The 17,278-nt window shown below is 38.8% G+C and overlaps 1 protein-coding gene across 3 annotated transcripts in view; it reads left to right on the top strand.

Moving 5' to 3' along the window:
- The window catches only part of LOC126094911 (phosphatidylinositol phosphatase PTPRQ-like), a 425,768-nt gene that overhangs the window by 232,483 nt on the left and 176,007 nt on the right, over positions 1 to 17,278 (top strand). For all 3 annotated transcript variants that reach the window (XR_007521896.1, XM_049909550.1, XM_049909549.1), the window contains one exon: positions 54 to 350. Coding sequence is in view for 2 of the 3 variants with exons in the window: in XM_049909550.1 (XP_049765507.1) it covers positions 54 to 350 (297 nt within the window). In the remaining variant the exon portion in view is untranslated. The remainder of the gene's footprint in view (positions 1 to 53; positions 351 to 17,278) is intronic.

Raw genomic sequence — 17,278 nt, 5'->3', positions numbered from 1 at the left:
AAATTTCTAGGAACAGTTGTGTGTCAAACTTATTCTTTTTTTTATTATTTCAGTGCTTGATGGACCAAGAGTTCTGGAAGTGGAATCATTAAATCCAAGAGCTGCAAATATCACATGGAAAAATCCTTGCCCAATAACTGATGAAATAGTTAAATTCTCAGGTCATTTTAGTGGATACAGGCCAGGATTTGAAGATCATAAAACATGGTTTGAGCAAGAGGGCCAGTTGTTTTATTATACCATAGAGGACCTAAAGCCTGAGTATAGATATTCACTGGTGATGCATGCATATGGAAAGATGCTTGGTAAAGGAAACAAAACCATCACATACTTCCAACAGCCAGCAGGAAGTAAGAGTACTCAACATCATGAAAAATAAAACATGATATAATTTTTAAAGTTTCATTAACTGTTTTAGTGCTGTGAAAAGTAGAATAGAACATATTTTCCAAAGTTATCATTAATGGTTGCTTGGTAAGGACAATTTAACAAACATTCATATTTTGCTAGTCAATCATTCATGTCATTCTGAGAATATCTCACTGTGACATATTGCTAGTTGCTCACGATCTGAACAGGTACTGAACTTAAATTTGAGATTTGATTGTTACTTTTGTAAAAATAAATCAATATACTTACACATAAGATGTAGTTTATTCATAAAAAGAGATACATTTAATTTCACTGGACAAAAAAATAATCACCCCTAGAGAAATCATTACAAGCATCATTTAATACCATGTAATCCCTCCACTGGACTTATCAACCATCTGGATTCAGTTAGGAAGTGAGTTCACAGGGCTGTGCAGATTTTCACATCCAAGTTAAGCCACTTGCTGAGGATTTGATTGCACAAATCCACCAAATTGTGGGGATACTGATTTTATCATTTTATATGCTGTTTCAACATGCCCAACAAATTTTTCTGTGGGATTCAAGTCAGGTAATTTTGCAGGGCAATAGAGATGTAATAGGGTGGGGGAATGTTCAGAAATCAGCCATGTATTCTTTCAGCCTGATGAACTTTGCTGTTTAGTCTTCATGCGCCTGTGTGGGAAATGGCCTCTTGTGAAGTTACCAACTCTAGGTGTTCATTGCATACAGTTCCTGTTAGGGGGACCTTCATTGACTGACTGACTGCAGCACTTTCTGTAGGGTTAGGCCCAATTTTGATTCACAACCCATGAAACATGTCTCTGGTCTCTCTCAGTCAGGATCTATTTCTGACCACAATTCTGATGTCGTATTTTGTTGCCATGTGTGTTACACCACTTCTTGTAGACACACTGAACAGTCAACCATGAAAAATCAACAAATCCAGCAATTTCACACACCATATGGTCATGGGCACAGCCAAATATGATTGCTTCTTTTTGCCTCTCAGTCAATCCTCACATTTAGCCAAGTTTCTGTGCAATGTCCACTTGGACACTGTGAAATTCACAGTGGTATGTAGAGTACAGCTGCAGATGTAGGTATAAGCCAGCAAAGAGTCGGCCTAAGCATTTATGAATCAAGCAGTGGAATTCACACCAAGAATGTTGTATTGGCTATGCTGTTCTTCTGGTGAACTGTATATTTAATAGACAGAACTCTGATATGACTCACACTGGGCTTTATTTGGAAATATGAACTTAACATACCTTTCATTGTTCCTAGGCGCATGTTGTAACCTCACTGGACAAAAAACTATTTACCCCAGGGTAAACGCACAAATGAATTGTTAAGCCTTTACAACTGGCACAACAATCAAGTCACATGCTCAACCATTCATACACTACCTCTACATGAGCATGAAATAGTAGTGTTCAGTGAGACATTAATGTTCTACATCTACATCTACATCCATACTCCGCAAGCCACCTGACGGTGTGTGGCGGAGGGTACCTTCAGTACCTCTATCGGTTCTCCCTTCTATTCCAGTCTCGTATTGTTCGTGGAAAGAAAGATTGTCGGTATGCCTCTGTGTGGGCTCTAATCTCTCTGATTTTATCCTCATGGTCTCTTCGCGAGATATACGTAGGAGGGAGCAATATACTGCTTGACTCTTCGGTGAAGGTACGTTCTCGAAACTTTGACAAAAGCCCGTACCGAGCTACTGAGCGTCTCTCCTGCAGAGTCTTCCACTGGAGTTTATCTATCATCTCCGTAACGCTTTCGCGATTACTAAATGATCCTGTAACGAAGCGCGCTGCTCTCCGTTGGATCTTCTCTATGTCTTGTATCAACCCTATCTGGTACGGATCCCACACTGCTGAGCAGTATTCAAGCAGTGGGCGAACAAGCGTACTGTAACCTACTTCTTTTGTTTTCGGATTGCATTTCCTTAGGATTCTTCCAATGAATCTCAGTCTGGCATCTGCTTTACCGACAATCAACATTATATGATCATTCCATTTTAAATCACTCCTAATGCGTACTCCCAGATAATTTATGGTATTAACTGCTTCCAGTTGCTGACCTGCTATTTTGTAGCTAAATGATAAAGGATCTATCTTTCTGTGTATTCGCAGCACATTACACTTGTCTACATTGAGATTCAGTTGCCATTCCCTGCACCATGCGTCAAATCGCTGCAGATCCTCCTGCATTTCAGTAAAATTTTCCATTGTTACAACCTCTCGATACACCACAGCATCATCTGCAAAAAGCCTCAGTGAACTTCCGATGTCATCCACCAGGTCATTTATGTATATTGTGAATAGCAACGGTCCTATGACACTCCCCTGCGGCACACCTGAAATTACTCTTACTTCGGATGACTTCTCTCCATTGAGAATAACATGCTGCGTCCTGTTATCTAGGAACTCCTCAATCCAATCACACAATTGGTCTGATAGTCCATATGCTCTTACTTTGTTCAATAAACGACTGTGGGGAACTGTATCGAACGCCTTGCGGAAGTCAAGAAACACGGCATCTACCTGTGACCCCGTGTCTATGGCCCTCTGAGTCTCGTGGACGAATAGCGCGAGCTGGGTTTCACATGACCGTCTTTTTCGAAACCCATGCTGATTCCTACAGAGTAGATTTCTAGTCTCCAGAAAATTCATTATACTCGAACACAATACGTGTTCCAAAATTCTACAACTGATCGACGTTAGAGATATAGGTCTATAGTTCTGCACATCTGTTCGACGTCCCTTCTTGAAAACGGGGATGACCTGTGCCCTTTTCCAATCCTTTGGAACGCTACGCTCTTCTAGAGACCTACGGTACACCGCTGCAAGAAGGGGGGCAAGTTCCTTCGCGTACTCTGTGTAAAATTGAACTGGTATCCCATCAGGTCCAGAGGCCTTTCCTCTTTTGAGCGATTTTAATTGTTTTTCTATCCCTCTGTCGTCTATTTCGACATCTACCATTTTGTCATCTGTGCGACAATCTAGAGAAGGAACTACAGTGCAATCTTCCTCTGTGAAACAACTTTGGAAAAAGACATTTAGTATTTCGGCCTTTAGTCTGTCATCCTCTGTTTCAGTACCATTTTGGTCACAGAGTGTCTGGACATTTTGTTTTGATCCACCTACCGCTTTGACATAAGACCAAAATTTCTTAGGATTTTCTGCCAAGTCAGTACAATACGAGACTGGAATAGAAGGGAGAACCGATAGAGGTACTGAAGGTACCCTCCGCCACACACCGTCAGGTGGCTTGCAGAGTATGGATGTAGATGTAGATGTAGAACATTAATGTCTCACTGAACACTACTATTTCATGCTCATGTAGAGGTAGTGTATGAATGGTTGAGCATGTGACTTGATTGTTGTGCCAGTTGTAAAGGCTTAACAATTCATTTGTGCGTTTACCCTGGGGTAAATAGTTTTTTGTCCAGTGAGGTTACAACATGCGCCTAGGAACAATGAAAGGTATGTTAAGTTCATATTTCCAAATAAAGCCCAGTGTGAGTCATATCAGAGTTCTGTCTATTAAATATACAGTTCACCAGAAGAACAGCATAGCCAATACAACATTCTTGGTGTGAATTCCACTGCTTGATTCATAAATGCTTAGGCCGACTCTTTGCTGGCTTATACCTACATCTGCAGCTGTACTCTACATACCACTGTGAATTTCACAGCAGAGGGCACTTACCATTGTCCCAGTTATTAGGTCTTTTTCCCATTCCATTCATATATGGTGAATGTGAAGAATGGTTGTTTAAATGCCTAAGTATATGCTGTAATTAATCTTACTTCCACAACAACCTCTTCAAATTATCCAATGGCATCTCAGATATGTGCATCAATAGCCACTAGGTAACCAAAAATGACAGTATATAAAGAAAGAAATTTGCCAGTATACTGCAGTGACTTGAAGAGTACCACAGGAAGTCACTCAAAACATCTGAAATTTAGTTGTTTTAGTAGCTTACAATGACGTTGTCTAATACCCAGAATTATTTTATCCAAAATCTAGTCTTGTCTTCACAATCCCTAAAGCTGTGATACTTAGGGGCTATAATATATCTATAATCATTTAAAGCTAGTTTTTGAAACTTTGAAAGTAGTCTTTCTCTGGTTAGTTTGCATCTGTCTTCAAGTGTTTGCCAGTTCAGTTTCTCAGCATCTCTGTGACACTCTTGATACACTTCCACACACAGAACTACTGTATTAGAACTGCTAAAACATACCTCTTTCAGGATCCCTTTTTTCCTCACCTATTTCATGTGGGAACGTGTGCTATGTGCATGGCAAAGAAAGTAATGTTAACTGCCAGATAAATGCTCTGTTGTAGATGCACCCTGACATCACTGGTTTGGGTGTTTACAAGGCTGTCCAAGCCAAGGAGCAGATAGGAGTCTTACCAGGAGTTGTGTCTTGTCCTCTGTAACTGGTGCCAGAGAGATGACTGCAGTGACAGCTTCTTCCATTACATACAAATTCAGGACTGCTAGGACAGTTTCATAGACTTGAGTTATATGTGTAACTTCCATTAGAAATGGGTCTGATTTCTTCAGTGCATGCTTCCTCACTTCTGAGTTGGGCATAAGCCAGCAGCAAGTCACACTCTTAGCTCACGTATTTGTATTATAGTTTAATTCTTAATTTCTTTGCGTGCTTTTGGATACTTACATAGTTTATTTCACAAATTTCAGGCGTATTATAGTATTTGAGAGTTGTAGCATTGCGTTTTAGTACCTGTATAGTATAAATTTGTGTAGTCGTCAGTCATCTATTTGTTTTGAACGGCTTGTGAAATAAAAGAGAGGAAAAAAAATTGTTACAGATGGATAGGGACTGTGCCTGTTGAGTACGGATTCAGGGGGAATTGGCCACCGTCCGTAAACAGCTGGAAGCTGTGATGGCCATAGTCGACAGGCTCCAGGCTGTTGCTCTGAGCCGCGGTGACATTGAGACACCCAAGGCGAGTGCTTTGGCACCTCTGGAATCTGTAGCATTGTCTGGGATCACTGATGCCTCTACGCCCTCAGATTCAGACATCCCTGTCAGTTGTCACTTGCCTGATGGTGACTGGCAAACTGTGGTGGGGTCGCAAATCCCTGGGCGGAAGGCGAAAGTTGGTGCTGGCCACAAGGCTGTACCCTTATGCCTCCGTAACAGGTTTGAGGCACTGCCCAATGCTGAAAGTACTTCTGAGCCAGCAAGGGCGGCCTCGCCTGTTGCGGCAGTGGCTGGTCTTCCTGAGAGGCCCGAACAAATGCAGAGGGTGAGAGTGCTTGTCATTGGGATCTCCAATGTTAGGCGGGTGATGGAGCCCCTTAGGGATATGGCAGCTAAAGACGGGAAGAAAGCCAATGTGCACTCCATGTGCATACCGGGGGGAGTCATCCAAGATGTGGAAAGGGTCCTTCCAGATGCCATGAAGGGTGCAGGGTGCAGCCAACTGCAGGTGGTGGCTCATGTTGGCCCTAATGATGTGTGTCACTATGGATCGGAAGAGATTCTCTCTGGTTTCCAGCAGCTATCTGACTTGGTGAAGACTGCCAGTCTTGCTAGCAAGATGAAGGCAGAGTTCACCATCTACAGCATTGTTGATATGACCGATTGCGGACCTTTGGTACAGAGCCAAGTGGAGGGTCTGAATCAGAGGCTCAGATGGTTCTGCGACCATGTAGGCTGCAGATTCCATGACTTGCGCCATAGGGTTGTGGGGTTTCAGGTTCTGCTAAATAGGTCATGTGTCCACTACACACAGGAGGCACCTATATGGGTAGCAGGCGCTGTGTGACATGGACTGGGCAGTTTTTTAGGTTAGACACTCTTGGGAAAGATAAAAAATGGCTTCAGTCTCAAAGGGTACTGGGCAAAGAAATGACAAGAATCGACCAAGCAACAGTTGGTATTGTAGTTATAAATTGTCATAGTTGTGTTGGAAAAGTACCAGAGCTTAAAGCGCTGATAGAAAGCATTGAAGCTGAAATCATTATAGGAACAGAAAGCTGGCTAAATCCGGAAATCAATTCTGCCAAAATTTTTATGGATGCACAAACCGTTTTCAGAAAGGAGAGATTAAATAGAGTAGATGATGGTGTGTTTGTGTCTGTTGGTAGTAGTTTATCTTGTAGTGAAGTTGAAATAGATAGTTCCTGTGAATTACTATGGGTAGAGGTTATACTCAACAGCCGTTCCAAAATAATTGGCTCCTTTTACCGAACCCCCGACTCAGATGATATAATAGTTGAACAGTTCAAAGAAAACTTGAATCTCATTACAAATAAGTACCCCACTCATACAGTTATAATTGGTGGAGACTTCAAACTACCCTCAATTTGTTGGTGAAAATACATGCTCAAAGCTGGTGGAAGACAGAAAACATCTTCCAAAATTGTACTAAATGCTTTCACTGAGAATTACTTTGAACAATTAGTTAATGAGCCCATACGAATTGTAAATGGTTGTGAAAACACATTTGGCCTCTTAGCAACAAATAATCCTGATCTAATAGAGAGTGTCATGATGGATACAGGGATTAGTGAAGGCAGGGCCCCAGAGTGAGGCTTAAAACCATATCAACCAAAACCACTAAAAATAAATGCAAAATATATCTATTTAAAACACCAGATAAAAATTCACTTTATGCCCTTCCTAAGAGAGTCTCCATCCCTTCCAAGCTAATTATGCAAGTGTAGACCAGATATGACTCAAATTCAAAGATACAGTATTGATAGCAATAGATAGGTTCATACAGCATAAGTTAATAAGAGATGGAACTGATCCACCATGGTACACAAAACACATCAGAACACTTTTGCAGAAGCAATGAAAAAAGCATGCCAAACTCAGAAGAATGCAAAATCCCAAAGACTGGCTAAGTTTCACGGAAGCTCGAAAGTTAGTGCGGATGTCAAAGCGAGATGTTTTTAATAGTTTCCACAATGAAATATTGTCTCAAAATATGGTAGAAAACGCTGAGATTCTGGTTGTATGTAAGGTACACCAGTGGCAAAAAACAGTCAATACCATCACTGCACAATAGCAACGGAAATGTTACCGATGATGGTGTCACTAAACTCGAGTTACTAATTACAGTTATCTGTAATTCCTTCACGAAAGAAGATGAAGTAAATATTCCAGAATTCAAAACCAGAATAGCTGTTAGCATGAGTGACATAAAAGTAAATATCTTAGGTGTTGCAAAACAACTCAAATCACTTAAGAAAGGCAAGTCTTCCAGTCCAGATGGTATACCAATCAGGTTCCTTTCAGAGTATGCAGACACAATAGCTCCTTTCTTAGCAATCATATACAACCACTCACTTGATGAAAGGTCTGTTCCTAAAGACTGGAAAGTAGCACAGGTCACACCAATATTCAAGAAAGGAAATTAGAGTAACCCATTGAATTACAGACACATATCACTGACCATAGGATTTTGGAGCATATACTGTACTCAAACATTATGAATCACCTTGAAGAAAATTAATTGTTGATACATAACCAACACGGATTCAGAAAATATCATTCTTGGGCAACACAGCTAGCTCTTTATTCCCATGAAGTAATGAGTGCTGTCAACAAGGGATCTCCATTGGATTCTATATTCCTAGATTTCCAGAAGGCTTTTGATACCGTTCCTTACAGGCAACTATTTATCAAATTACATGCATATGGAGTATCATTTCAGTTGTGTGACTAGGTTCATGATTTCCTCTCAGAGAGGTCACAGTTCATAGTGATACATTGTAAATCGTCAAGTAGAACAGAAGTGATAGCTGGCATTCCACAAGGTAGTGTCATAGGCCCTCTGCTGTTCCTGATTTACATAAATGATCTAGGTGATAATTTGAGTAGCCCCCTTAGATTGTTTGAAGATGATGCTGTAATTTACCTTCTAGTAAAATCATCAGATGATCAATTCCAATTACAAAATGATCTAGAGAGAATTTCAGTATGGCGCAAAAAGTGGCAATTGGCACTAAACAAAGAAAAATGCGAGGTCATCCACATGGGTACTAAAAGAAATCCAATAAATTTTGGGTACATGATAAATCACACAAATATAAGGGCTGTCAATTCGACTAACTGCCTAGGAACTACAATTATGAGCAATTTAAATTGGAAAGACCACATAGATAATATTGTGTGGAAGGCGAAACAAAGACTGCGCTTTGTTGGCAGAACACTTAGAAGATGCGACAAACCGAAAGAGACATCCTATAATACACTTGTCTGTCCTCTGCTGGAATATTGCTGTGCAGTATGGGATCCTTACCAGGTAGGATTGATGGAGGACATCAAGAAAGTGCAAAGAAGGGCAGCTTGCTTTGTGTTATTGCGCAATAGGGGTGAGAGTGTCACTGATATGATACACGAGTTGGGGGTAGCAGTCACTGAAACAAAGGCAGTTTTCTTTGTGGTGAGATCTATTTATGAAATTTCTATCACCAGCTTTCTCTTCTGAATGTGAAAATATTTTGTTGACACCCACCTATGTAGGGAGCAATGATCATCATAATAAAATAAGAGAAATCAGAGCTTGAACGGAGAGATTTAGGTGTTCCTTTTCCCACGTGCCATTCAAGAGTGGAATGGTAGAGAAGTACTATGAAAATGGTTCGATGAACTTTCTGCCAGGCACTTAAGTGTGAATTTCAGAGTAACCATGTAGATGTAGATGAACCATGTAGGTTGATCACCCAGTCTGCACATGTTTGATTAGGGCACTTTTTTCCATTGCCAAAATTCTAACCAGGCTAAAATTGTATGTCTCTTTATTGAAAAAATGTGCTTGCAGCAGAGAGAACATTATAAGCAACTAATGTTCTGACATATTGGCATTAATTTTTGTCTTAGGAGATACAGTTTGGGATTTCCTGACAAAAACATGATCCATAGTCTTTCCATACTAGAAATTTGACAAGCCAAAAAATATAACTACAGTCATCAATGGGATGTATCCCACTCTTCATTAAATAATACACACACTCAAACAATGCAGTTTACTTGCAGCAAATCACACACTTGTGCACACACTCTTCACCTGGCTCAACACACAGAGCAAGTTGGGCTCCACACAGGTTTTAGTGCAATTGGTCATTTCCTCACTCCACACAAAATTATTGGAGGAACAAATGAGTACCATATCCTTTTCTGGCATGCCTTTATAGATTTTGAAAAGGGATTCACTTTGATTAGTCACCCAGCTGTGTTTGGGGCTCTGACAGAGAAAGGAAGGGAATCTGGCTACATTCATGTCTTATTTAACATATGCAAAATCTCCATAGTGTTTGTGAATGTTATTGAAAAACCATTGAATTTCCTATTGAAAATTGTGTAATACAATGTTTAAATTGAATTGGAAAACAAAGAGAATCCAGGTTCTGGGAAAGAGGTTAAATAACCTGAGGTTTGCTGATACTATTGTTCTATTTGCAAATAATATAGAAGAACTTCAAATACTGGTCGGCAAACTTGTGCTACTATGCTATGAAGTTGGTCTAAAAATGAACTATGGTAAAATCAAGATCATGATGAATGTGTGGTATTGGCGGAAAATATATTTGTTGGATGTACAGAAGCACAAAGGTCATAGAATATGTCTATCTGGGTCAGTTTTTACATATGATAGGACACCTAAAAGCAGAAATATTTCAATGTATTAAATTAGGCTGTCAGTCTTATGGAATATACTATTCAATTTTGAAGTCTAAGATGATTGCTGAGCTGAACAAAACAGTTTTATCCCATTGTATATTGCCAGTGTTGACTTATGGATGTGAGACATTGATATTAAATGAATTAATTGTCAGAAAACTAATAGTGACCAAAAGAGGAATGGAAAGATCAGTGTTTGGCTGCATAAAGATAGAAAGAAATCAGCTGATGTCAGACAAACAACAAATATCAGTGACATAATCGAAAGAATGAATATCTTGAAATGGAAGTGGGCTCGTCATGTCACTTGAAGAAAAGATGGTAGGTAGTCAGACAAGTACTAAATTGGAGCCCAATTTACCAAAAAAGGTCAAGGGGGAGACCATCATACATATGTGACAGAGACTTAAAGAAGACAGCTGGACTGAACTGACAACAAGAAGATCTAGATCATTAGGAATGAAAGAACCTGATGAGATTCTATGTTGCCACTAACTCAAAGAGACTACACCACCAAGTGATGGGATTGGCTGATTATGACAATGATGATGATGATGATATATACAGGGTGCTACTAGGAACAGTGCAAGCTATCATAACAGTTTGAGTGACAGTTACTCACATAAATCTGTATACCCTAATCCAAATTATTTCTCCAACTCATTCATCCAGTACCAGGAATTTTTACTATAATTTGACTTTCTGGTACAAACTCAAGAACCAATGTGAAGCTACTTTTCTTAATTTGAAATGAAGCTTGTTGACTGATTTTTAAATAAATATCTTTTTGGTAAACCTCTTATCACTGCAGAGCATGAGAAAGATTGCCTTTTTCAGGTGCAAAGAAAATTTATTTTAGCATTTCGTTTAAAATTTATGAGTAAAACATATGAGTTTAAGTCTGTATATGCAATAAAAATGAAGAGAATATTACAGAAATGGTTCAGTATTTCAAATAGCTTTTTTTTAATGGTAGAGCTGGAAACATAGTCGCAAACAAAACCACACTTTGCATGCACCACACTGAAACAATGTATCCTTTCTTTTGGCTACTCCTTCTCCCTTGCCTCTTTCTGAGCACTGTCTACATGTTTCCTGTGACTTTTTTCTGTCCTGGTTGTATTGGTACTATCTCCAGGAAATGATTCTTAGCCAGCTACGAAATCTCAGCATCGCTTTTGGGAAGTAGAGTATGAGCACTGCATGCTGTCGATGTTCTTTGCAAACAGAAATAATGGATTGTCTAGTAATAATTTTCTTGTTTGTAAAAGAAATCTGCCAGACTTCTGGCACTCTTGAAGTTCATTTCAGTTTGTATATTCCCATTATCACCAATTAGTGATTTGCATATAATCCCTGTCATCCCAGTCATCATTTTCCTCAACTGTCCTGTGTCTTGCCCATTTTTCTATCTGCCATTTTCTGTTTGCAAGACGCAGCAGCAGCTGGCATCAGATTTTCTCAATGCTAAAATAATACATGAATTATGCATGAACATTTGTACCCATATAACATAACAGTAGAGAAGTACCAACAAAAACTTTTGTATTATATTACTTTATAAGATACATTATGCTAATGAAATATCTATGCTGCACAATAAACTACGGAGACTTTCTTGTGTGAATCATATAATTGTGAAGTCAGAGCTTCATGTGTGTAATCTGTGGCAAAATTATCACTAAGATAATCTTCATATTCTTTGAAGATCTGAAAAATCTCTGCACTACTGGGTAAGCTATTGTTAGGCATATTGCTTTGAATATACAGTGTGCTAACAGTTGTGTCTTGCACTCGGCTGACTATTTTGACTGTTTAAATTACCATGCTGCACTATAGTGAAAAAAACTAGCAGAAAAGTATAAAGTATTTATCTATTGGATGACTAATATTACTCAAACGAGCATTTTTCCATCAAGTATTTTTTTACTTCATGCTCGAAATTATTTTTGCCTTTCAGTTCTTTAATTTGAGATGTAAGTGCATTTAAAAGCTTTATTCCTAAGTGGCTAACATGTTTCTGACTTCTAGTTTTTGCTACACAGGCAATGTGGAAGTCTTTACAATGCCTTGTATTGTGATCATGGTAGCTTGAGTTGGTTTGGAGATTAAAACTGAAGAGACTGCAAAAAGGTGGGAATTTAAGGAGATGGGACCTGGACAGACTGATTAAACCAGAGGTTGTACAGAGTTTCAGGGAGAGCATAAGGGAACAAATGTCACAAATGGGGGAAAGAAATACAATAGAAGAAGAATGGGTAGCATTGAGGGATGAAGTAGTGAAGGCAGCAGAGGATCAAATAGGTAAAAAGACGGAGGCTAGTAGAAATCCTTGGGTAACAGAAGAAATATTGAATTTAATTGATGAAAGGAGAAAATATAAAAATGCAGTAAATGAAGCAGGCAAAAAGGAATACAAATCTCTCAAAAATGAGATAGACAGGAAGTGCAAAATGGCGAGGCAGGGATGACTAGAGGACAAATGTAAGGATGTAGAGGCTTATCGCACTAGGGGTAAGATAGATACTTCCTACAGGAAAATTAAAGAGACCTTTGGAGAAAAGAGAACCACTTATATGAATATCAAGAGCTCAGATGGAAACCCAGTTCTAAGCAAAGAAGGGAAAGCAGAAAGGTGGAAGGAGTATATAGAGGGTCTATACAAGGGCGATGTACTTGAGGACAATATTCTGGAAATGGAAGACAATGTAGATGAAGACGAAATGGGAGATACAATACTGCATGAAGAGTTTGACAGAGCACTGAAAGACCTGAGTCGCAATAAGGCCCCGGGAGTAGACAACATTCCATTAGAACATTAGAACAGTCAGTTTAATAAGTCACAGCTACAAAATACTAACGCGAATTCTTTACAGACGAATGGGGAAACTAGTAGAAGCCGATCTTGGGGAAGATCAGTTTGGATTCTGTAGAAATATTGGAACATGTGAGGCAATACTGACCTTACAACTTATCTTAGAAGAAAGATTAAGGAAAGGCAAACCTACGTTTCTAGCATTTGTAGACTTAGAGAAAACTTTTGACAATGTTGACTGGAATACCCTCTTTCAAATTCTGAAGGTGGCAGGGGTATAACACAAGGAGTGAAACGCTATTTACAATTTGTATAGAAACCAGATGCCAGTTATAAGAGTCAAGGGACATGAATGGGAAGCAGTGGTTGGCAAGGGAGTGAGACAGGATTGTAGCCTCTCCCTGATGTTATTCAATCTGTATATTGAGCAAGCAGTAAAGGAAACAAAAGAAAAATTTGGAGTAGATGTTAAAATCCATGGAGAAGAAATAAAAACTTCGACGTTCGCCGATGACATTGTGACAAATTTCAAACAGAAATGCAAGTCATTACCCATAGACTGAAGAGCACTGGAAATGAAGAAACATGAATGAAACTTCAAAGAGAGCAAATGTAGCTAAAGACAGAAAATGATGTACACAACACAAAAGCAGAAACATTCCACAGAAGAAAGAAAGCTGGAAAAATTAAGAATATTAAATAGAAAGATTGTGACGGTATTGTCATAGATTTTCAGAAAAATCTCATTATACCAAACATCTCCACCATTGATGTGTTTTATAGGTGCCAATTATCTCTGGTTTTGTTTAGCATTCATTCTGTTTAATAATAACTCAATTTTCCACTGTTATGATGAGACCATTGGACTGAATGGATCCATCAAAGTTGCATCTATGGTTGCATCACTTTTGCATTTGGCACCAAATGTTAGGCATCTGTACATGTTGTGTGGCACATGTAGCAGGCAGAATATTATCAGAGTCTTGCATTATGTTGTCTACACTACAAGAAGACTGAACTCAGTTTCAGTAATTTTTGCTGTTAGATGTCACTCTTATACAGTAACAGTACAGTACAGTACAGTACAGTAACAGTAAGCCATGTGCTGAAATTCCTGACCATTGATTGAGCCATATTTCTGCAGCCTGAATAAATCTTTCTCCTTTTGATGTCATTCGAGTTGGTCAAGCACTTCTCAGGTCTTGGACACATTTTTTTATCACCTCTGTACAAGGAGAAGTGTCCTTTTGCAATTCAGCCAATGAAGGAGCTTTTCCTACAACAAGAGATGGGTCATGTTGTTCAGTTCTGAAGATCCTACAATGATGCACAGGAGGGTTCATCAACAAAGCAACCTCTTTGTGGCCCAGGGCCACTCGAAGCTGATGATGAAGTTAGTGAGCTAAATTCTGGAGAATTCTTCCTTCCATATTATTTGTACAAAGGTAATATGGTCACCTTCATTTCACACTCTTAAAATAAGACAAAATATTTGGCATTGTGGTTTCAATATTAAATCTTTCATTACAAGAAATCAATTTCTGTAGTTATGAAGAAAGTAATATCCGTTGCGCCCTGTTGCAGATCTCATCCCATTCTTACTTGAAAAGATTAGGGACCTCCAACACTTGATGCAGTTTTGCAGCCCAACAGCAAGGGATTTCAGAATGACCCTGCCATTTTTGAGACAAAAAAGCAAACAGCAAATGTCAGAAAAAAGCCAAGTATTTGGTACAACAGTGAGAATTAATCACATCACCCTAACTTTATTACTTCAGTGTAACATATCTGACGTTCATCATTGTTTCCAGTAATAGGGTGTACTAACAATTGAAATTTGGATGTAGTCATCATAATTTTAAAATAAAAATTATGAAATGTATTAACAATATGAGACAATAAAATACCTTAACTAGTAGCACACATAGCTTCACACTAAACACCCTACCTTTTCTCTTGAAAACTGATTACAAACGACATTCAAATGGTTCAAATGGCTCTGAGCACTATGGGACTCAACTGCTGAGGTCATTAGTTCCCTAGAACTTAGAACTAGTTAAACCTAAGTAACCTAAGGACATCACAAACATCCATACCCGAGGCAGGATTCGAACCTGCGACCGTAGCGGTCTTGTGGTTCCAGACTGCAGCACCTTTAACCGCATGGCCACTTCGGCCGGCTACAAACGACATTCGTCATTTTTCCCATTGCCTCTTCAAATGTTATGGTTATAGTATTTCTTGATAACTCAACTCTTTTAAAAGTGACAGTTATTCAGAGGAAATTCTATCCAACAGCACACAATAATATCCAACAGGATTAAGAAAAAATATCTGCTAATCATAGAGAAATTTAAAGTACACAAAACATAAACTGAGCAGCCTGTGATTACAGGAGTGACACTTTGACTGTGATGCATCTACATCAGTGGAAGCTGCATTGCTGCAATTCCAAAGATGTGCTTGGTGACGCATACTTCTGATGTCCTCTCCATTTTTCTGATCTTTTATTTTTCCCCTTTGGGCAGGCAATTATTGAGTTGGAACTGTTTATTTTCAATATTGACTCTACTGCAGCACATAACACTAATACAGACTCACAACAAATCACATAAATACAGAATTGGCAGAAATCATGGGATGAACATTGGAACATCATATGTTAGGCTTATAGCAAGCTAGAATGTTTGGTGCAAGTCTACCAAAAGCACTGACACTGAAGTAAGAATGCAGTACACTGAAATTCCATCTTTTGAGTGTAGAGAAAAATATGAGGTGTGGTGAGAAATAACAAGTAGTATTACAGACAAATGGACCATGTATTCAACCACAGGTAAATGAAATACAAGCATATGCCATCAGTCAAAAAGTTTGAGAATTATTTTATTCCTGCGAATTAGGTGATGTCAATACAGTAACTGTGGTGGGCAGCAGATTGAACTAACAACAGCTGCACATTCAACCAGTCAGCTGTGAGCTGACAATGTTAACTAGTGGAAATGGAGCCATAGAGTGTCAATGTTGTTGTGTTACAAATCACAATGGAGTTCCATCTCTAAACTGATTGTTCAAGACATTGTCCAGAATGTTATGAAGAAGAGGAAAGTATGTACAAAGTTTGTCCCACACACACTGACTCCTGAAGGAAAATAATGGTGCATTGATGCCTTCTGTGACTTGATTGAAATGAGAAAGCCATCATGGGTGATGAGACTTGGTGTATCAAAATGAATGTACCGTAAAATGACAAAGTGTGGAAATTCACATGAAAGGTCAATGCTTTGAGGACTTACCCAAAATTCAAGCCATCATGACTCACAACTTTAATGGTGTCCCAAAGAAGGACACTTATGATAGTTTCTAGTTGTTGAATGAATGTTTTAAGCAGTGAACTCAAGATGGGGAGGGGTGGGAGGAGGAGACTATGTAAAACATCTGACTCATTGGAATCATCATTTAACTTTTATCTGTTTTTTATTAATCCAGTCTTGAAACTATTTGGACTACCAGGGTACATCTCAAAGCCTCTGAAATTATTGAGCATTTCATGGGGACATCAGTGTGAAATTGCGGTAGAAGTCAAAGCCTTATTGAGCTACAAGAGTCATACAAATACTTGGGAGTACAGAATGTGAGGTTAAATCTTTGGAATCCTATCATTTTTCAAGCCACATCAATTGAGTTAAAATTCTACTGCTAATATTTTAACTCAATTTATGCAGCTTGAATACTGAGAGGCTTTAATCAATGCTCATACATAGAGATATGAAGTGCAAGAATTATCTAGGTTCATTTGTAAATAAAGCAAAGCCAGCTTCAATTCTTTGACAGGATACCAGGAAACTGCAGTTTTGTACATGGGAGATATACCCTACATAACACTTGCATGGCGAATACCCTGTTTTATGAATTATCTGAGTTTGGATTTGTTTGAGCAGTTACTACCTGCTGTTACAATTTTTACCAAGTATGGGGTGTGTGTGGTTTTTTCTGTTTAAGTTATGAGTCAGGTATATCCTACCTTCTCATTCCACTAATGATTATATGTTTGTGGTATATTTTCTCTTTGTTGCTAAACAAAATGACAAATATTTTTGGAAGTGGAACACCTAGATGTAGTAATTCTGTAGTGGTTTAAACAAAACTGAAATAGACTGTGACTTCATCATAGGATAATTTTATATACACTATCAGGGTATGCGTAGTTTGCAAGAGAAACCAAAAGAGTAGTCGAAGGACACTGTACAGACATTGATTACCAGATAGACAGGACACAAATGCGGAACTGATTTTGCTAGATTTGTACATGGGCAAGTCAACCTTCAGGCTGCCATTGCATTTATAGACGTTTTCTGATATTAGGAGATTTATCACCTTTGGCAGCCACAGCTGGTGGTGTCATTGGAGT

Source organism: Schistocerca cancellata, chromosome 8, assembly GCF_023864275.1.
Source record: "Schistocerca cancellata isolate TAMUIC-IGC-003103 chromosome 8, iqSchCanc2.1, whole genome shotgun sequence".
Lineage (NCBI taxonomy): Eukaryota > Metazoa > Arthropoda > Insecta > Orthoptera > Acrididae > Schistocerca > Schistocerca cancellata.
This window is presented reverse-complemented; position numbering and strand designations above follow the sequence as displayed.